Source organism: Bombina bombina, chromosome 2 (genome assembly GCF_027579735.1).
Source record: "Bombina bombina isolate aBomBom1 chromosome 2, aBomBom1.pri, whole genome shotgun sequence".
NCBI lineage: Eukaryota > Metazoa > Chordata > Amphibia > Anura > Bombinatoridae > Bombina > Bombina bombina.
The window spans coordinates 702019442-702043690 of record NC_069500.1 but is presented as its reverse complement, the minus strand read 5'-3'; the positions used below and the strand labels follow the sequence as shown (position 1 = coordinate 702043690).

Here is a 24249-nt window from a genome sequence, read left to right as displayed (position 1 = left end):
ATAGCCTATATTGTTTTGAGTATATAATGGCCCTTTAAACAAGTCACAAGAAGCCTAAAGATTTTTACTATGCCACTAAAGGGCTGAAGACTTGAGGCTGTACTAGGAGGGAAAGGTAAGATTTGTTATGGTCTCCCTGGGCCAAGGAGCACAGCTGTGTAACATTCATACCTGGGACCGAAGCTGTGTGACCATATAAAAGAGGCACAAAGGCGGACCATGGCCCAGAAGCAGGGAGCTGTCGGAGTGTCCTGGTTTCAACCGGGAATGTGTAATAAGCCGTACCAGCCAACCAAAAGTGACAGACATCAGCAAGTCTGAAAGAGGAAGGCGTACAGCCAATGACACGCTTCAGAAATTCTGCTTGACTAATAGCGCGTAATCTGCAAAATACACTAGTAATTGCCACCCTCATTAAGAGCCATACAGCCTGCCACCCCATGTGCCCGTATATATAAAGTGGAAAGTAAAGCAAATATCTTTGTGAAGTTACTGATGTGGTCTTATCCTAACACTAATTTTGAACATTCTTGCTTTGATACTGGTGTATGCCTATACTGAGCTTGCAGTTTAGTACTTCAACGCTGAGATCAATATATGCTTAGTTTGTTCCCGAGTGCAAACATCCCCAAGGTGATACCTATGTTTGCTTATTTTTAAAAAAAATTTTTTTGTTGTTCCTGAAATATTCCGACAGTGATATCTCTGCATACACACAGTCTTTCTGAAACCAACCATCTCCTCTGTGATATCGTTGTATGGTTACTTTGTTGTGCATCTTTATGGGGATACCAGTGTATGCCTACCCTGTGATTGAATTTAAACCTTGCATTGATATTTGGGCAAATTGACTGTCACATTGAAATCAAAGACCCTTTTAGTGATACATGTGTATGCCCATCCTGTTCCTGGAATTTGAGTATCTCCATGGTGATACCTGTGTGTGCGTACCTTGGGACTAAGACTAAGCACCTTGTGGTAATACCTGTGCATGATTATATTCTGCCCAAAACTGAGTATCTCTAGGTCGACATCACCACATGCTTACTTTGTTTTGGAAACCAAGAATTTGTCTGGTGATTCCAGTGTACACTTTCCTCACAGTGGGAACCAAGTTCTGCTATGGTGATAATCGTGTTTGCTTACCTTATTCACAAAATCTGGAACTAAGCATCTTGAGAGTGATATGGGTGTACTTGGTGGCTAAAACCTAGCATTTTTATGGTGATACTGGTGTACGATTATTTTTGTTCCTGAATCCAAGTATCTCCAGGTGATACTGGTATAGAAATTGAAAAAGAAATCGCATAAGCACTACACAAATGAATTGGGGCTGCTCCGTCAGGTTTTATAGTAGATATACCTAATGAGCTAGAGTGCTTGTGCAACAAAAAAAACAATGTTTGATACTGGTATAGGCCTATTTTGCCTCTGTACTAACTTGATTCCTATGTATGTACACTTTGCTGTTGAAACCAAGTCTAATGATCCTGATGCCCATGTATGCTCACCTTGTTATTGATACTAAGCATATTTATCGTGATAACTAGGTATGATCACTTTGTTCTTGTAACTGAGTATATTACGTAGTGCTATTACTGCTAATTATTGAATCCAAATTCGTAAGGGCTGGGGCGGCTTCCCCAGAGAAAATAGTTTTTTGGGTTTTTTTTGCAGAAGCATTTAGACAGATAAATTCCACAATACATTCAAAGAGTTGTGGTATTGTAGCATATTGCTAAGAAAAATTATTCACTTTACACCCACTTACCCACTTGTAGTTTCCCCTCATACAGATTTTTGCATGAGGGTCTAAGTATTATCACACCACAGTCTTTTTCTTTTTTTTTCTCCCTCCCACCCCCTCACTTCCCATTTTTTTGTGTGTGTGTGTCCGTGCTACCACATTCATTTTGTTTTGCACACTCATTAATAGAGGAGTAATTCTCTTTTTTCACAATTATCACATGGAAAGATTTGTCTCACTCTCCAAATCTAAATCTCCCACAATGCCACCCAAGAATAAAGAAAAGAAAAGTTGTAACCCTAGAATCAGCTTGTCAGGCTCCTAAGACAATATTGGTGGATAAATCCCTGTCACTAATAATATTACATTAGATGTTCAAATGATCATTACTCAAATATCAGATATAATGTTACCACAATTTGGCAAAGTGAGACAATACTTGGCATCTTTATATTCTGAATTGCGTCAATTCTCCATCAATGCAATTCACAAGAATCTAAGGTCAAAAGACAAAGTTTACAAATCATAAAATTACAATAAAAAGTTGAAGACCTGGAAGACAGATCCAGGAGAAATAACATAAGAATTCTGGGAATTCCAGAAACCAATACTCAGACTTAATTAAATTGGTATCAGAAGAGCTTCCCAGGATCTTAAATATGCCAGTATTCAAAGTTGAAAGTACAAAGTGCACATAGGATAGGCAGAGAAAACACCAGGCCAGACAGTTCCAAAATAAGTAGACCCATAATTGCAAAACTTCTTGACTTTCAAGTTAAAATTCAGATTCTTAATGTTTATAGAAAACATCAGCCGATCCAGACACATATAAACTCATGATATTTCAAGATTATTCTTTAGAAACTGCAATTAAGAGAAAGGAGATGGCTCCATTTTGTTCCAATCTGATTAGAAAGGGAAATGGACACAAGGTTAATCTACCCAGCTAAGATAAAACTATGGTATAATGATAATTGGATATTACTGAATAATCCTGGAGAAGTTAAAACTTTTGAAGAGAACAATGTAAACTTTAATCGTGATAACATAGTCAGGTAAATTATTTTACTGTATTTTTCTTTTTTTTGTTATCTCGACTAAATAGACACTTTAATTGAAACTTGTTTTAAATTATGTTAACAATATTTGGTTACTCCTTTTTTAAACTTTTCAGGGCTTACATGGAAAGGGGCCCAGCCTGGCTGTCAAGATATCTGATACTAATATTAAAATGTGACATGTATGGAACAGGTCAAGGGTTGGGAGGCGGAACGAGCGAGACCAAGGACATTTATATATATGTGTTTATAAATGTATACATATATAATTCCCCCCCCCCCTTTTTTTTCTTTTCTTCCCCGGTTGAGTGTTGTGCCATTTTTTCTTTTATATTTTCTAAATGTCATGTAACATGATTTCTTGGAATGTAGGGGGGGGGGATTACTTCTCCGATTAAAATAAAAAATATAATTTATCAGTTACGCAAATTAAAAGCTAATATAGCACTTCTACAAGAAACACACCTTAAAGGGACAGTATACACTCATTTTCATATAACTGCATGTAATAGACACTACTATAAAAAATACGATGCACAGATACTGATATAAAAATCCAGTATAAAACTGTTTTAAAACTTACTTAGAGTCTCTCATTTTAGCTCTGTTGAAAAGGTAGCTGGAAAGCCCACTGCAAGTGGGAAATAAGACACTCCCCCCTCCCCCTTCTTTTGCATATGAAAAGACCCTTTACACAAACAGGAGCAAGCTGGAGAAGGTAGCTGACGGTATTCACATAAAACTTTGGGGCTTGGTTAGGGGTCTGAAAATCAGAGCAATGTTATTTAAAAATAAGCAAAACTATACATTTTTTTAAATAAAAAACTTTATGGGCTATATAAATAGATCATCTACAAAACATTTATGCAAAGAAAAAATGAGTGTATAATGTCCCTTTAAGCAAGAGGAAATTATAAAATTAAAACAAGGTTGGGTAGGTGAAGTTATTGCAACTCCATGTGAGAAGAGGAAAAAGGGTGTTACCATTCTAATCCACAAACATTTAGATTATAAAATTCTATCTTTAGAGATAGATAAGAAAGAAAGGTTTATTATAATAAAAATAGAAATTTTAAAACAAATATTTGTGATATGTAATGTATATGGACCAAACAAATTTGATAAGGATTTTTGGGATTTACTTAAAAAAAAATATTTGAGTATTCAAATTATTTACTGAGTGTGGAAGGTGATAATTTCTCATATTGCAGATCAGATAGAACTAAACAACTATCAAGAAATAGAATGTATAAAGAGAAAACCTTATTAATGTGCTCCTTTAAGAATAGATATTACAGAATATATCTGTGAATCCAAAGTTTATTAATCATTTTCCAGAATAGACTTATTTTTAGTGGATGTGAAAGTTAGGAAAAGGTATTAAAGCGGATATCAAATCATTTACTATTTCCGATCATGCTCCAGTCTCCTTGAATATACCAATTAAGAAAATGGCACCCCGCACCTGCTCTTTTTTTCCCTTAAAAGGACAGAGCCTTGCGGTAACCCCGACAGAAAGTCGTGACGGGGCAGAGGAGGTCCCAGAGAAGGCTACACTAAAGGTACGGTTTGACAGGTAGGAAGAGAGCCACAAAAGGGCTGTGTCACAGATGCCGAAGGATTGGAGGGTTTGGAGCAAAAGAGGGTGGTCAACAGTGTCAAAGGCTGTGGGCAGATCAAGGAGGATAAGCAGAGAGAAGTGGCCTTTTGATTTTGCTGTAAGTAGGTCGTTGGTAACCTTAACAATAGCTATCTCTGTGGAGTGATGGGGACGAAATCCAGATTGCAGTGGGTCAAGAAGGGAGTTTAACATGGGATAGGCGTGCATATACTAGTTTTTCCAGAAGCTTTGAGGCAAGAGGGAGGAGGGAAATAGGGCAGTAGTTGGATGGGGAGGTAGGATCAAGGGAAGGTTTTTTGAGTATAGGTGTGACCAGTGCATGTTTCAGCGATAAGGGAAATATTCCAGTGCTGAGGGAGAGGTTGAAAATGTGTGTTAGTATAGGGGTAAGGGTAGCAGAGAGGGAGGGGAGTAGCTGTGAGGGGATAGGGTCAAGGGGACAGGTAGTGAGGTGAGAGTGCAGTATAAGTGCCAAAACTTCTTCCTCAGTAACAGGGGAGAATGAGCTAAGTTTAAGGTTATGTGGGTTTTTGTTGAGTCAGAGCATTTGAGGGGGGGAGAGAATGGAATTATGTTGAGAGTTGATTTAATTTCTGATGGAGTCAATTTTGTTATTGAAGTGGCTGGCAAAGTCTTGAGCTGACAGAGAAGTTGTATTAGGAGGTGGGGGAGGGCAGAGGAGAGTATTGAAAGTGGAGAACAGACATTTTGGGTTTGAAGAAAGATTAGAGATAAGAGTAGAGAAGTAGTGTAGCTTATGGAGATTAAGGGCAAAATAGTAGGAGTTCAGGATGAATTTGTAATGAAGAAAATCAGCTGAACTCCGAGATTTTCTGCTCAAATGCAAGAGATATGCAACTTACCAACCAATTAACTAATGCTTATAATGCTTACATAGCATCACCAAATTTATCTTTATGGTATAAGTATAATGAAGCTAAAAAAGAAAGAAGTATTTATATCGCCACGGGTTATAAATGAGTCATACATAAATAATGCGTTTTACTATAGATTTGGGGAAAAGTTTGGCAAATATCTAGAATGATAAAACATAAGAAGAGAATGAGGGTAATTGAGGCAATAAAAGAAAGAGAATATAGAGCCACACATACAGAGGAGGTTAAAAAAAATGTACTAAACATTTTGAGGATTTATATACAGCCAATCCGAATAATTATGTAAATAAAGTAAATTTCTGGGAAGGGCTTAAAAGGCTGTGGTTGGACAAGGATAAATTAAAGGAAATAAATTCCCCAATATCGTTAGAAGGAAATAAAAAGGGTATAAAAAATATTCTGCTTGATAAGGCCCCCGGCCCAGATGCTCTCCCCAATGAATAGTATAAAATTTTTAGCAGAAAATATTATACCCATTTTACATAAATTGCTTAATTAATATTACACTATAGGCAGGGAAATACCATCTTGCTTTACCAAATCGCTGGTTACTTTTATATTAAAGAAAGGTAGGGATCCCGAGAGTGTAGATTCATACCACCCGATATCTCTCTTAAACACAGATTATAAATTACTGACAAGTATTCTAGCAAATTTAATTACATTGATTTTACCCACACTGATACATTTAGATCAGACAGGTTTTATGAAACTAGAACTTCAGCGATTAATATTAGAAAGATACTTTTAATTATGGATTATTATTGGGCAAAAAGATATGACTCTACTAATAAGGTTAATAATGTGATTATATCCATCAACGCTGAAAAAGCATTTGACTCCATACAATGGGATCACCTTTTTACCACATTAGCACAAATTGGGTTTAAAGAGGGATTTGCTGACTTTATCCAAAGATTATACACAAAGCCAATGGCCTCTAGTTATCAAGCTCCATAAGGAGCTTGATGGCCTCTGTTTCTGGGGAGTCTTCAGACTCGCCAGAAACAGCAGATATGAAGCAGCGGTCACAAAGACCGCTGCTCCATAACCTGTCCGCCTGCTCTGAGCAGGCGGACACACATTGCCGGAAATCAACCCGATCGAGTACAATCGGGTTGATTGACACCCCCTGCTGGCGGCCCATTGGCCGCGAGTCTGCAGGGGGCGGCGATGCACCAGCAGCTCTTGTGAGCTGCTGGTGCAATGCTGAATACGGCGAGCATATTGCTCGCCGTATTCAGCGATGTCTGTCGGACCTGATCTGCACTGTCGGATCAGGTCCGACAGACAATGATAACTAGAGGCCAATATCTGCACTATTAATTAACAGCGATATCTCTGCAGACATTACATTATCAAAGGGTACAAGACAGGGTTGTCCTTTATCACCCCTACTTTTTAATTTATCAATTGAACCCCTTGCCATTCTTTTAAGAGAACAGATACAGGGCATTTTAGCAGCTACTACAGAACTACAAATTGCACTTTATGCTGATTATATGCTTATATTTGTTAGGAACACACACAAAAATATACCCAAATTGTTAAAGATTCTAAAAAAATTGGTTCATTTTCAGGATACACAATCCATTTTTCCAAATCACAAATCTTGTGGATCAAGAAAACACACTTTTCAACTGTAGTCCCTTTTAAAGAGGTTAAAGATTAAATAAAGTACTTGGGGCTTAAAATTAGTCTATCACCCGATGGATGGTTCGATCTGAATTTCAAACCCTTATGGAAACATTTTAAAGAAGAACTTGCAAGGTGGACACATCTTTCAATATTCCTTTCAAGTTACATTAATTTTATAAAAATTATAATCTTTCCGAAATTATTATATGTCATGAAAAATCTACCCATTTTTATAAAAAATAAAGACTTAAATAGTCTTCATAAAATTTTCAGGGAATTTCTTTGGGGCACGCGTAAGAAATACAGGTTATCGTTACAAAGGTTAATCCAGAGTAAATTCTGTGCCGGCTTTGGTCTACCTTCTATTAAATGGTACAACTGGTTATGCATTGCGAAAATAGCCATAGATTGAATAATGATCTATGGATATTATTTGGTTATGCAATTAAAAACAAATGTAGCCAAACCATTTCTACTATCCTCATTGTTACATGTAGAAATAAAATATCTACCTAAAGAATTACAAAACATGAGGTCTATGAAAAATCCAATTCTGGCTTGGCATAAATTATGTAAAGCATGGAGCATAGAGCCATATTTTTCAAGCCATCTACCTATAGCTGGTAATCCAAACTCCATACCAGGGGGAAATTCCCCCTTGTTTATTAACTGGAAAGAGCGAGGACTAGAATTTTTAGGTCAGATATGGGACAAAGATAATGCACAGATAAAATCTTTTGAATTTTTGAAAGGTCAGTTTAATATACAGAATAAAGATTTATATACGTTTCTGCAGGTAAGACACTTGTTAGAATCAATTAAGTGTAATTACAATATGGATCAGGACTGGAAGGATATAAATACAGGTTTTAAGTTATACATGAATGGTTACACATCCATATTCTATTGGTATAATAGGTGACAAAAATTTAGACAATTTTAAGCATATTTGGCAGATAAAATGTTTAGATATCACTAAGCTACAAATTAAAAAGTTTTGCTAGAGTTAGATCTGCCACGCTCTCTATTTCATGACGAGAAACACATACTAAGCTGATCAATGATGCTTATTTAACTCCACAGGAGATGTCTAGATTTTCTCAGTGTAATATTTTTCACTGTATGAGATGCCATTGGGGTAGAGCAGATGTTACACATTATCTCTGGTACTGCCCCAAAGTAAATAGGCATTGGAACAAAATTTAATTCTTGGTATCTAGAATAACAAATCAAAAGATAAGATTTAACCTGTATGATATCTTACTAACTAAAGAACCAAACCTCAGATTGTTAAATATTAAGATAATTAATAATGCCATTCCGTGTGGCCGAGTGATTATATTTGCGACCTGGAAAGACAAGAATGAGCCCAGTTTCAGTAAATTCATCTCCAAATAAAGATTTCAGATCATAATAGAGCAATTTGATCTTCTATCCTATCCACAGTTAGACATCAGGAAGTATTTTTCCCAGTGGTACCACTTCATTAAATAAGAACCAATAAGTATTTGAAAAATACTTATTAAATGCACAATATACACAATACACAATAACAGCTGGTATACCCATTCAAGGACACAATATACATACAAGAAGCAATGCTACTCAGAATTTTTGGATGTTTGTGGGATCCTCACTGACCCCACTCTTGTACTGGCCCATCGGATGGTGTGGCTTTACACATATCAGCCTTTCTTTTTTGCTCTCGCAACGCCCCGTCTCCCATTTCCCTTTTTTTGCTTATTATAGACAAAGATTTAGCTCTTTTGTTTTTTTGTTTTGAGTGGTTCATAAAATTATATAAAATTTAAATAGCAGATTCACTAAAAGTGAAGTGTTTCATTTAGATAACGATTAATAACGATTTGTTGTATATAAATTGTTTTTTTTATGAAATGATCTTTGCATTTATATGTGAAAGGTTGTTCACATGTTTCTGTATAAGATGTATATGCTGTAGAAGAAATACAACGAATTGTATATGATTTGTAAACTGCTATTTATTTATTCATAAGATTAAAAAAAAATAAAAAAAATAACCAATAATAATAATAATGTGTGATATTAACATGTTCCAAAACCAGAGATATGTGCATGCTCTCTAAGACAGGGGTGATTAAAGGGACAGTCAAGTCCCAAAAAAACTTTCATGTTTCAAATAGGGCATGTAATTTTATACAACTTCCAATTTACTTTTATCACCAATTTTGCTTTGTTCTCTTGGTATTCTTAGTTGAAAGCTAAACCTAGGAAGGCTCATATGATAATTTCTAAGCCCTTGAAGGCTGCCTCTAATCACATGCTTTTGTATTTGCTTTTCACAACAGAGGAGAGCTAGTTCAGGTAAACCATATGGATAACATTGTGAGCACGCCAGTGGATTGTGGTACTAATTGACTAAAATGAAAGTCAATAGATAATAAATTAAATGTCATGTGGTCAGGGGGCTGTCAGAAGATGCTTAGATGCAAGGTAATCACAGAGCTAAAAAAGTATATTATTATAACAGTGTTGGCTGTGCAAAACTGGGGAATGGGTTATAAAGGGATTATCTATCTTTTAAAACAACAAAAAATCTGGTGTTGACTGTCCCTTTAACCTTGGCCCCCAGATGTTTTGAAACTACATTTCCCATGATATTCGCTAGTCTAAAGAGGATCTAAGCATTATGGGAAATTGAGTACCAAAACATCTGCGGGGACAAGGTTGATCACCCCTGCCTTAAGGGTTTTTGATTTTTTTATTAATCTAAAAGTGCTTTTGATAACTTTTTTAATATTTATTTATTGAGCAGGTAGCATCTGTATCTGGTGATGTTGCTTCCTAATGTTATCCATTATGTTGGGTTAATGTCAGTGTGTTTTGCCCATGCACAAAACCAATATTCCATTTAAAAAATAATTTGGGGTACACTACTCAGTAATATGTCAAAGTGTTTTTGATGGTTTATCAAGTCTTTTAACCTGTGAAATATGATAAGTGAAAAATGGCTCTATAATAGTGTTGTGAAGTATCAAGAATTGGGATTGTGATCAGAAAAGCAGGACTAACACCCAATATTAAATACGCAATTTTGTATATATAGCCACAATTACATATTTAAAGGGACATTAAACACTTTGAAATGGTTATATCAAATAAAAATTATATATATATATATATATATATATATATATATATATATATATATATATATATATATATATATATATCCTTTCCCCTCCTCTCTCCCTGTCCCACACTCAACTCCAGGCCCAGGAATGTCTGGCCCTAGGTTACTGTTTTATTTAGACTATTTTTAGTGTTCCCTTTGTCCCTTACTGGTTTGTAACTCATACCTTACATTCAGTCTATTTTCTTTCAATGGCCATTGCCGATTTCAGAATTGCATACTGCTTAACTCAGCATTTAGTATTCTTTCTCTGATTTGACCTCTGCATTCCCTACCCGGGTCTCTGTTTTATCAGCATGAGGCTCATATAGAGCTGGCAAGTAATGCCCAATAAGTTTAGTTTCTTTCTTCCCCCTTGGCCCTGACACGAAAACTAGGTATTCACTCTATATACTGTGTCAACTTGTCCGGCCACTATGGGCTCATAGAAACCATCATCCCTTTGGCCTTGCCTTAGCACCCCGCTGATTACCCTACTTATGCAGCAAAGATATGGCCATACATAACTCTTAATTATTACTACTATTATCATTTTCCCCCTTTTTTCTTCTTTTTTATCTTTTATTTTTTAACATTTATTTTTACATTCATTTTTAATTCTCTATTTATATATGTTTTATTCTTTATATGCCTTATTGTACTAATATTTCTTTCTTCACTAGTAAGATACCTTTCTTGGTAGGTACACATTGCCCCAACTTAGCAATTTTAGAGTTCTTATTTCATGTACCCCCCTTTCTTCTCTATCCCCTAGTGAGACCTTGTGACTTATAGGAATAATGTCTTCCCTAAGCTATTAGTCCATCCAAAACTCAGTCCCATAACTGATAATGAGAATTTTATTGTACAGCAAACATTACAAGTGTCTCTGCTACCAATATAGGCATTCAATGCTATGAAGAAAACCAACCCATAAAATTTAAGAATTATTTACCATTGATTCTTTGTGGCCTAAGGGCCAAATTAATTTAAAGACACTTCAGATAAAGAAGCTAGTAGCTTGAAGACAAATATCACAAGGTACATAGAAAAGATAGGAAATGAATAAAGAATAAAAAATAAAAAACAAAACAAACAAACAACAACATACACCAACACATGATATTAACATAAAAATAAATAAATAAAAAAATACAAAATAGTAGTAACAGTTATCACAATGCACGCCTAGGATGTGTGCTTTTAACACAATCATGGGGCCCAGGTGTGGAGAGTATCCCCTTTTGGACCCTCTCCGCCCCTGGTCCCCAGCCTTTTAGCCTAAATGCAGTGAGTGTTGTGCCAATGGTCCATCCTAACTAATTCACCTTCACTTGATTTTAGTATCACTTTTTATTATTTCCCATGTCTTTTCTTTTTTATTTTTTTTTCTCACTTTGCACCAAAAAATATTTTCCTTTTGATCTAACCAACAGATTATAGTAAGCTATTCACCGATTTATTTAGTTATACACTCACTTGAGATAGCACACGTTTACACCTAGCTTTAGTATACTATTGCAGGGACCAGTACTGGGATTGGTGCTGCCCACTTTTGTGAATTTTGTTCCATTGGCCGACTCTCTCTATATAAACCTTCCACAGGTAACACCACTAGATCTCTGATGAAGCGCATGTGAGCATGCGCGAAACGCGTCAGATCTAGCACCCCTTGCACACCTGTGTTAGTGCTAACCACCTTTGTATATCAAATAAAGTCACCTGGCTTCAAGTTCCTGAGTCCTCGCTTTTATTCTTGTATCCTATATATATATATATATATATATATATAAACTCTGCAATATACGTTCATTATTTATTTTGTATCCTTTTCCTGTAATTCAATTGTGAAAGTGTGAGCTTTTCAGTTCCTGTTAGAAATGGAAGTACAGAGCACTGTTATATTCCACACAGCTACTGGCGGCACACTCTAGTGACCTATTTATCTGTCTATAACTGGACACAGCGGAGAAGGTACATGTCAGCTCCCATTGTTTTGGAGACACTAAAACTTTACACTCATTTTGTCAATATTTAAACAGCTAATAAAACTATAAAAATGATATCTACATGCTATCCTCAGATCAATCTTTTCTTTGAATGCATCATTATATCTATCTTTTATTTAGTGTTTAATGTCCCTTTAATAGATTAGATTTAACTTCCACTAGGTGGCAGCATTTTGTTGGTCTATTGGTTTATGTATCTTGTTCTTGTTTGTTTTTCAAAATCAAGTCTTTTTTTGTATGTTTGCAATATCACAAGATTTGCAATGTTGTATTGTCATTTTGTCAACTGATATGTCTAAGTTTTCAATCTTGGATTTTCACATAACAACGGTTTGACTGTCAAGTACAGATGTCTTTGAGTATGTGCAGAATCATAAACAGTATGTTTCCCTCTTGGTAAGGTCTTACCTTTGCACTTTATAGTCGCTTTTTCCCATGTTCCCTTAGCTGTGCAGAAAGACATGTTGTGTCCACTTTGTAAGATGAATCCTGGAGCACACCTGTACATCACATGACTTCCGAATGTGGTTTTACTTGCTAAGTCAACATATGAATGTGGGATAACCGGTGGTAGGCCACAGTCAACAGCTATCAAATGAAACATTGATTAGAGTTTTATTTTTACTAAAAACTATCAAAAAAATGAAACCTGATTATTTACATTTCTTAATTTATATATATATATATATATATACACACACTCACACATCACACTATCTAACCTATGAGTTATTACCTGCAACTAATTATCTATTTAAAGTGACAATATAGTAAAAATTTAACTTTTGTGATTCAGATAGGGCATACAATTTTAAACAACTTTCCAATTTACTTTTAGCATCAAATTTGCTTTGTTCCCTTGGTATTCTTTTTGAAACGCTAAACCTAGGTAGGCTCAAGCTGATTTCTTAACCGTTTAAATCTGCCTCTTATTTCAGAGCATTTTGAAAGTTTTTTACAGTTAGACAGTGCTAGTTCATGTGTGGCATATAGATAACATTGTGCTCATGTCCGTGGAGTTATTTAGGAGTCTGCACTGATTGGCTAACCTGTATGTCTGTCAAAAGCACTGACATAAGGGGGCAATCTACAGAGGCTTAGATACAAGGTAATCACATAGGTAAAAAATGTATGGTAATAAAGGGATTATCTTTCTTTTTAAATAATTAACATTTTCAAGTAAAATGTCCCTTTAATATAACATTCTTCCGTTTCCCAACTACTCGCTTTCTTACCTGTGCAAAAGGAATCGTCCCCATCTGCCTGAAATGGTTCTGTACCGTTCAGAGGCATATATCCGTCCTTACAGCGGCACTCATAGCTCCCTGGTATATTTTTACACTTTCCATAAAGTCCACATATATTTTGTTCTTCGCATTCATCGATATCTACAGCACAATTTTTGAGATATAGTTCATATATATGTCAACAAGGCAGGGGCGGCATCATTTACTATAAAGCTAAAAGTGATTTGAAAGGAGTACATACAGTTATACTAATGTATAGCAATAGAGGCACACTAAACTCTGTTATGTATCATTATTTTGTTAATATAATTTTAAGATAGGGGGGCGGAGCGTAGCCGTGCAGGAACATGGCCGCACTTTAACTTTGCTCCGTAACATATTCTCACACACAGGTTCCATTATGGTGATTTGAAGGGCAGCAACAACCTAAAAAAACATCTAGAGACTCTTGCCCCATAAACCTAACTGTCCGGTGATCGGACCAGGCGCTTTTCAGCAGAAGACCCGCTGAATTTAAACAACGCACTACCGCACCTATACTCACTCGGCTGGAAGCTCCGCACTGCAAGGGACACGCTTGTGCCCTGGGTACAACTTCGGTTCAGCAGCGGGGAGCTGGTGACCCACGCTGATAGACCGCAGCAGTGATTGCCGGACCCGGTTCTCGGATGGTCGAACGAAACGCCACACACAGCCGCACGCCATTACAGCTCCCACGTGGCGCGACCCCACCGGACAAACAAGGTAACACGCAGATACACCTCAGACTACAGCCCAATCCACTGAACACATACACAAGGCAGAACGACCCAAACATTAACATAGGATTGCGGTGGAAGTCTGAGACCGGCCTTAAGGTAGCTATCTAACTATACCAAACCAGAGACTGAGGCCTACAGAATTAAACCGCTCTCCTTAGACAGATCGCAGCCGCCATCAGAGATAGCACCCTACCTATTTAATGAACTGGTGCTACATAACATTAGGGAACCCTCTCTTTACAAACACCAGTAACCGAAAGCTAGCTACTGGCTAAGGGATAACTCTGTTATATCAATGGCAGCAAGACAGAAACCCAAAGCGGACAAGAAATCATCCACAACAGCTACTGCCACCATGTCCTCCTTCTTTCACAAACAAGAGATTGACGCTCTTGACAGTACTAAAGATTTACCACCAACGGACTCACATTTATTACAAGAGCAAGAATCCATACCACAGTCGCAACAACTTAGTCTGATACAGAAAACTATTTCACAACTGCCCTCTAAGTCTGACCTGGCAGACCTAAAATCATTCATCAAAACAGAAATGTCCTCCCTAAAAAAGAACATCAACGAGCTGGGGGCAAGGATAGAGACCCTAGAGGAGGGTCAAGACACCTTAAACACTATGGTTTCCGACGCCAATCATCAAATGGTGAGACAAGACATCACAATGCAAGCACTTCAACTCAAAATTGAAGACTTGGATAACAGGAGCCGTAGGAGCAATCTGAGGATAAGAGGGGTCCCAGAAGAAGTGACACAGGATAACCTTGTCTCATACTTGCTACAACTTTTTGAGTACATTGTCCCTTCCCTCAAGCTCTCTGAAGCCTCTATGGAACGCGCACATAGAGCGTTGAGACCCATACCAAAACCCCCCAATCCACCAAGAGACATAATCATTAAATTCACCACTTACTTAGACAAGGAGGCAATATGGAAGCAAGTCAGGCTACAAAGAGAAATTAAATTCCAGGCCTACAGTATACAAATCTTTCAGGACATTAGCCCCTCAACAATTGAAAGAAGAAAGGGAATAAGATTCATTACCCAAGTCCTGCAAGAGAGGCGAATGAAGTACAGATGGGGATATCCCTTCAGCCTTATAGTACAACAAGAAGGCAAGATTCACATCTACAAAGAACCTGATGACCTAGATGCTTTCTCAAAGGGCTTAAATATCTCCTTTCCACAACCACTTATTAAAGATCTGGATGCACCTTCTTCAAGTGACCAGTCGAACCCCAAGCCACAACGATCACAATGGTATCAAGCTAACAAAAAGAAAAAGATAGACACCACTGCACCCTAGTCTCATGCAAGCATTTGATGCAATAAGTATCCTGACACCCTGAAGAATATCAAGCTCGGACCGAAATGGACCTTGTTTCCCAGGAACTGATAAGTATTCTGCTAAAAAGCTAACTGACCTAAAGGGAAATGTACCCTGGGACCTATTTGGAACTGATCTGATTTGGGGTGAAATAGAACCGTTAAAGTTATTATTTTCTGGTTAGACCTAGCTATTCTCCTCCCCCCTTACCCTCTCCTGCTCGGTGTCTGCATCACACAAATATAAGACCGATGGTGTTTAGAAAGGCAGGCTTAAAACTAACCTATTACACCCAAGGTGACTGTGATCAGACACTGAACATGAAGCAATACCCAAGAGGTTTGGGGACGAAGATGAGATGGCTTAACGTTGTTGATTTGAAGTTGATATTACCATGGTTAAAATGTTTAATTATTTTATATATGATCCTGACCTCTCTCATGTTGGACATTTCAGTTATCCCCTTTTACTGAGTGATGTACTCTGAATGTATCCATATTTCTAGCTCTCTTTCTAAAACTGACATGTATATCCATAGCTATAAACCCTATAGTGAATAACGATAAGAGAATTTAGAATCATGCCAAAAGTGGATTTGGGGTGGAAATAGAACCGTTAAAGTTATTATTTTCTGGTTAGACCTAGCTATTCTCCTCCCCCCTTACCCTCTCCTGCTCGGTGTCTGCATCACACAAATATAAGACCGATGTTGTTTAGAGAAGCAGGCTTAAAACTAACCTATTACACCCAAGATGACTGTGATCAGACACTGAACATGAAGCAATACCCAAGAGGTTTGGGGATGAAGATGAGATGGCTTAACGATGTTGATTTGAAGTTGATATTACCATGGTTAAAATGTTTAATTATTTTATATATGATCCTGACCTCTCTCATGTTGGACATTTCAGTTATCCCCTTTTACTGAGTGATGTACTCTGAATGTATCCATATTTCTAGCTCTCTTTCTATAACTGACATGTATATCCATAGCTATAATCCCTATAGTGAATAACGATAAGAGAATTTAGAATCATGCTAAAAGTGTATAAATACCCTATTGTTCTTTTAGAGGAACCTAGTGATTGATGAGAAATGATACCCCCCTTTATCCAACTACTGTTAATGTTGGTTCTTCCTGAATATTTGACCCCACTGTTTATGTTATTTTATATTTGTGTTTTAAATTTGTTTTTTGAAGCTAAAACATTATCACGTGACCTGATGTTTAGGCCACGTAGGGGCGCTCCCGGCCCGTCCTGCACCCAGACTCACAAACGCTCAACATCACAGATAGACATTTTAATAACCTCACGACCTACGTCAGACATTCATAAACTTGATAATGGCTAATAATAGAAGACAACCCCATTCCGGTAATAACTTAAAAATATACTCAATTAACGCAAAAGGACTAAATATACCCTGTAAGAGAACGCTAGCCTCTAAAGATTTCCATAGGCAGGGAGCAGACCTTGTCTTCTTACAGGAGACCCATTTTCGTAAAGGAAAAGAACCTACCACCTTCACACGCACATTTGGCACATGCTTTTGGGCATCACACTGCCACAATAAAAAACAAGGGGTGGGAATCCTTATCAAGAAAAATATACCCTTTACACCACTACAAACTCTTAGAGATAGAGAAGGCAGATACCTCCTACTAACTGGTCTTCTCTACGGGAGACCCGTAACATTAGTTTCAATGTATGCCCCTAACACAGCACAACACTCCTTCATGAAGAAAATTAAAAATCTAATTCTAGACCATCAAAAAGGGACACTCATAATGTGTGGAGACTTAAATACAGCACTTAACCCCAGCCTAGACTGCTCATCTCAATACTCCTCCACATCACCTTCACAAATCTCAAAAATTAAGTCACATCTTGAGAAAATTGTAGCACATGACGTATGGAGAACCTTACACCCTCAGGCTAGAGACTACACATATTATTCTTACCCGCACGAGATCTATACGAGAATAGATTATGTGTTTGCAGATGTTGGAGGCCTATCATTATTTAACTCGGCCACAATCTCTCCGATCACATGGTCTGACCATGCCTCTATGATATGTACAATGACATGGCCCTCTAAACCTATAAGAGACTTTGTCTGGCGACTTGATGAACATTTATTAACAGAAACTGATGTGCTCACCAAGCTGACAACCACTCTTACGGAATACTTTGAACATAATACTCAACCTGAGACAAGCATGCACACCCTCTGGGAAGCACACAAGAGTGTCATTAGGGGAGAACTAATGGCCATTAAGGCACAACATAATAAAGCACAAAGAGAGCACACGATCTCCCTAGTCTCACAAATAGAGCAGATGGAAAACTTACATAAAAAAAACCCGACTGACAAAAATCTACTCGCAGAAATTACTGAACACAAACAAAAACTGGCCTCACATCTTGACAAGACACACAAGCGACAGGCACTCTACTCCCAACAAAAGCACTATGAGGGTTGGAACAAATCAGGCAGACTACTAGCCAGGTACCTCAAACAGAGGGCATACCAGAGGTACATTATGCAGATTAAAGACAAAAAGAATGTCTCCCATTTCTCCACCCAATCCATATCCAACACATTCAAAAACTTTTTCCAAAAGTTATACAATATACAACCCGCCAACCCCAGAAACTTGAACCACAATTTAACTAGATCACAACTAATAGAGGAATATCTTAGCAGACTTAACTTACCACATATTAACGAAATACAAAAAGAACAATTAGAGAACCCCATCTCACTAGCTGAACTCCAGGTAGCTATGAAACACCTACCCACAGGGAAAGCACCTGGACCAGACGGCTTTAGCCACAAATATTACACCACTTTTCAAGAGATCCTGAACCCATATATGGTACAATACTTCCAATCAATAGACGAGAATAAATCATTCCCTGGCACCGCACTGATAGCCCATATAACATTAATCCCTAAACCTAACAAACCCCAAGATTTACCTAATAATTATCGCCCCATATCGTTACTGAACACGGACATAAAAATTTTTGCACGGATACTGGCTCATAGGTTAAACGGAATCTTACCCGACCTGATCCATTTGGACCAGGTCGGCTTTGTGCCAGGAAGGGAGGCGAAGGACAACACGGTCAGGGCCTTAAATTTAATACATCATGCTAAACACAACAACATCTCCTCTGTCCTTTTGTCCACAGACGCGGAAAAGGCCTTCGACCGTGTTGCCTGGGACTTCATGCGAGCCACACTGACACATATGGGCCTAGGCACAAAGATCCTTACCAGGATCTTCTCCCTATACTCTCAGCCCACCGCGAGAATACTAGTAAATGGTACTCTTTCCCCTCCATTCCAAATTAATAATGGAACACGTCAGGGATGCCCCTTATCCCCACTCCTATTCGCCTGTGTGATTGAGACATTGGCAACCAGGATCAGACAAAACCCCCTGATAACAGGAATCACAATTAAGGAACAGAAATATGTTCTGTCTCTGTTTGCCGATGACATGTTATTCACACTCACCGACCCCGAACGCTCAATTCCTCACTTATTAAACGAATTTAATTCCTTCAAATCCCTGTCCAATTTCGCAATAAACATGTCCAAATCAGAAATATTAAACATAAATATGTCAGGCCCCTCACTACTAGCTACACAAGAGATTTCCCCATTCACTTGGTGCACTCACTCATTGAAATACTTGGGAGTACATTTGTCCTCCTCACAGGATGATATTTTCCACCTTAACTATATACCTGCTAAACACAATATAATACGCGATCTCTCATCGTGGGGATCTAAAAAGTTATCATGGTTAGGCCGTATCGACACGATTAAAATGAATGTATTCCCACGTATCTTATACCTACTCCAGACCTTACCAATACCCCTTCCCAAACCATACCTCCCGTCCCTCCAGAAAGCATTCAGCGACTTCATTTGGCGCCGTAGACCGCCCAGAATTAGTAAACAAACAATGCAAACTTCAAAAACACAAGGAGGCCTGGGAGTTCCAAACCTAGCAGCTTATCGCCAAGCTATCTTTCTGCAACGCCTAGTGGATTGGAACATCCATTTCAACCATAAAAGATGGGTACCACTAGAACACTTAATAATGAATAAGCCGCACCTGGGAAGGTTATGTTGGAGCAGCCCACATCTATTCAAATTAATTAGAACAGACAACCCAATGATACAGGAGACCCTTAAGGTTTGGGAACATACAATTAACACAACACACTTCATCTCCTCCATACCCTCACCCATGACATCCCTAATTGAGAACGGGGAATTCACGGTAAGGCCCTTCACCACACAATCCACCACAACAACTTCGAACAGAGACCTCGCAGTATATACACTAACTGAAAATGAATCCTTACTATCACAAAATGAATTAGTTAAAAAGGGACTAAACTGTTTCGCTGACTGGTTCACTTACAGACAGACTGCTCACTTTATCACCACACACCCAGAATATGGGAACATGGTCAGACCTTTAACCTCCTTTGAATCCCTGTGCACTCGCTCTCCCCCCCTGAGACATACACTGTCCATCATCTATAAGATCTTAACTCACACACCCCCAGGGCAAATTCCCCCTTATATAGAAAGCTGGGAAAGAGATCTAGGTGTCATTATACTACCCCAAACAAGTAAACTGATATTCCAAGCTACAAAGAAATCCTCAATCTCATCCTCCATTTTGGAGGTCAATTTTAAACTTTTACACAGGTGGTATCTCACTCCGAAGAAACTACACCGCCTTTTTAGATCTCAAAGCAATAGATGCTGGCGATGCGGCCATGTAAATAGTGACACTGCCCATATGTGGTGGTGGTGCAATAGTATTCAAAACTTGTGGAGGAAAATCATCTCCGAGATAGAAATTATACTGGCTACCCAATTGCCTCTTGACCCCCTGATATGGCTTCTGCACAAACCCCCCTCCAATCTCAAACATAAACCATACATACACTTGTTTAAAATCATGATTAACGGAATCAAAGTCTTGATAGCCAAAAATTGGAGAAGTAGAGAAATTCCATCAGTTGCCATGTGGGTTAAAAAAGTTTCGGAACTTATACAATTAGAGGAGTATTACTTCCTTAAAAATGATAAAATGGACTCTTACGCAGAGCTCTCTCATTTGTGGTCCACCTACGTCCAAAACGAACGCAAGTAAATCGAGTCAACCTACTAAGTCTAAAATACAGTCATAAGCGTAACATACAAAATCATAACTTACTGGTAATGGGAATTCATACAATTCGATATCAACCACACAACATCTGGGGCATGGACGGACCGGGAGCCCTCACTCTTTTCTTCCTACTTATTATATGTTCACCTCCTTTTTTCTTTTTCTTTCTCTTTCCCTCTTTTATTTTATCCTTCCTTCTTTCCTTCCCCTCTCCTTTCTTGTCTAATTATTTCACTATATATGTGAATAAATATTATATCAGTCTTACATACTATCTATAAATCCACAGTTGATATCGTAGATGGAAAACTGGAGCTGCGCCTCCACCCCCTTGTATCTTTATTTTATATGCACAATAAAAACTGTTTAAAAAAAAAAAAAAAAAAAAAAAAAAAAAAATATATAATTTTAAGATAAGTAAAATTGTCTTTTTGAAGGTGTTTTTGTGCTTCCTTTCACACAAAGTTGCATGTATAGAGCCAGCCATCTTGAGAAGTTAAAGTTCTCCAGCCAACTTGATATAGTCCTGTAGGAGATACAAGTTATTTAAAGAAGATATATAAGAGGAAGTAGTAGGAAGTAACTGATTAGTTGATGTGATTGATAGCTAGGAGAGTGGCCACCATGTTGGCTGGGGGAGCGATGAAGACTGAGACGCTCCTGCAGAAAGAATATCATTATATTCTGAATCTGTAACCTCTTCCCGAGATTGGGATGCATTCTAAATACCTTGCTCTTTGTGGGAGGAAGTTTTTATGCTTGCATTAATAATAGAAAGCTTTACCTCCAACTATGGAGGCCTATAACTGATAGATTATTGATGGAATATGTTCTGAGTGGTGGTGGTAGCCACTTAAATGGATAATAAAAGAAGGGTGGGGCATAAGCAGCAGGGTATTGTGTATAATGTAAATTATCCAATCTGTATCCTCTTATTTTGAAGCTATGCCTCAATAAGCTAAGGAGAGTCAGTGTTCCAAACACAAAGACAATTATTTTGCCCTTCTTGTTCCCAAAAATATAGTCTTTATCCCTCTCGGTATGGGGCGTCCAGAGGGGTGTCAGGGGGCTCTTGGAATTTTGCTCCAGTTAAAAAGTCAAGGGCCCTTTTGCAATTACACAGCTAGATTAAACCTTACCCTTACATTTTGCCTTTAAAATAAACCTTACTCATCCAGCTGTGTACTTGCAAGATAGTCCCAGACTTTCTATGTGCTGTGTTAATATTTTTGTTTTGTCATTTTCTCTATGGGGTTTGCACCCAGTTGTTGGGAGCTGTGCAGCTGTCTGTGAGTGCTGATGAGTACCCAGGGCTATGAGTTTTGCAGTAGCATGGGATGTGCACCCAGTCCGGTTTAAAAGTGGTCTATTTCTGTATTTTGTATGTGCCTAGGAAAATTACAAAAGGCCTGTGTCATTCTTGTTTATGCTCAGTCTGTTTGTTTGAAGGCTGCATTTTGTGGCTGTATGTTAGGGACTCAGGGAGGAATAGACTCTGATGTGGTCCTGGGCTATCACTATTTGGTTGTTATTAACTCTACTGCTTGTAATCTAGCTGTGTGCTGGCAAGAGAGTGACAGACTGTTTATGTGATTAGTGTGTGTTGTAAATAAAATATTTTCTTATCATATTGAAACCCAAAATTTTTATTTGAGCTCGAGATTTTCAAATCATATTTGTCAAGCCCTGCTTTATAAAAGTTTAAAGTGCAACCCATGTGTACAACAAGCTTCACATGTTGCCACTGATATTATTATTATTAGAGTATTTTATTTTTTGCCCCCCCCCCCAAAAAAAAAAATGTCTGTGGAAAAGCATGCCTCACGGATAAATATTAAACTGTCATGATGTATAGAATGCATTTTATTGCTAACCCTTACATACATCTGATCCACAATAATCCATAGTGGGGTGTTTGCCATCTGTGAAAAAAAAGGTTCCTTTCTTAAAGAGGCATTGAAAAATGTTTATTTTACAGTATATATGAGCAGTTAAGCAATGCATTGCAAATGAGTTGCATGCATACAAAATTAATGTTAAAAAAACTGTCTCTTTTTAAGCAAATTTTGCATTGTTTTTCTGTCCTGGGACATCTTTCTTGAAAAGCTTTTTCAGGTATGTTTATTTTATCTCATTTGCTGTGGCCAATTATTGACTTGTATATATGAGCTCCCGCCCTGATCAAGCAATTACTGTATAGAATGCTTCCTGGGCATCCTCTCAGAGAGTAGTGGAAATGTCATAATTTCCATGGTTAAATTAAAACAAAAATGAACTAAATAAATAATTTATGACACTGGAAAGATCTGATACCACACATAATTAAGCATGTTATGAGGATTTAAAGGGACAGTCTAGTCAAAATTGAACTTTCATGATTCAGATAGAGCATGCAATTTTAAGCAACTTTCTAATTTACTCCTATTATCAATTTTCTTTGTTCTCTTGGTATCTTTATTTGAATATAAACTTAGGATCCGGACCATTTTTTGGTTCAGAACCTGGGTAGCGCTTGTTGATTGGTGGCTACATTTAGACACCAATAATAAAGTTCTACCCAGGTTCTGAACCAAAAATGGGCCGGCTCCTATGCTTCTATTCCTGCTTACATATCTTTAGCAGTCTATGGCAGGGGTATTTGCAACATTGTTTAACACTACAACAAACACTGCTTCCAGATGACTAAAGACATTTGCACACGTCTGAGTTCATCTAGAATTACTCTTTAACAAAGGACACCAAGAGAAGTAAGCAAAATTAATAAACTGATAAATTGGAAAGTCATTTAAAATGTAATACTTTATCCAGTCAATTTAAGTTTAATTTTGACTTTACTGTCCTTTTAAATACAATATTTAGTACCATTTATTTTCCAGCACCTTAAAATGATTATAGTAAAATATATAACTTTTTTTTCTAACATACTATAATAATTGTACTAACAAAATGAAAAAAGTTATCAAGATCTGTTTTTATTTCTTTATTAACTTTCTGATGTTATGTTTTGGCAAACACAAGACAGACGATTTGACTTTGTAAACGCTCATCAATTCACATATAATCCAGTTCAAATCTTTGCATGATGAATCAGTCATCAAGGTATATGAAGCTACTATAAATTACAATAAACCCACATCTCTAGGATGAATAGGCTATCAGCCTCTTTTCTTCAGTAAGCATTTTTCCTGGCAGTATTATATAAAGCTGTTTCCTTTTTAAGCTTACATTTCTCTTCAATAGCCAATTAATACCAATGAAGTACCTAGAAAAAACGTCCTATTTTATGAAGTATAATTAACCTGAACAGCCAGCAGCATAATAGAAATAACAGATATATTGATGACGTGTGTATGGAAATATGTTTTCAATCTGTTTGGTTACAGCATATAGATGAATACACTTCTATTGTACACCCTCTGTTCAGTGCTACAGAGAGCACCTTCAAAATAAGCCCAATTAGAGAAAAAAGTGCAGGTGTGATGCAAAGCAAGAGATTCTTTTTTTTAAATTTGAGTGTATTTGATGTTGTAAATGAGCACAATTTGTGTTTTCAACGTGAATTAATGTATAATT

At 37.4% G+C, this 24249-nt stretch overlaps 1 protein-coding gene across 1 annotated transcript in view; it reads right to left on the bottom strand.

The window, feature by feature from the left end:
- Positions 1–24249, bottom strand: part of SUSD1 (sushi domain containing 1) — a 365105-nt gene that overhangs the window by 243026 nt on the left and 97830 nt on the right. The window contains 2 exon segments of the mRNA XM_053700012.1: positions 12529–12708; positions 13356–13508. Of these exon segments, the coding sequence (XP_053555987.1) occupies positions 12529–12708; positions 13356–13508 (333 nt within the window).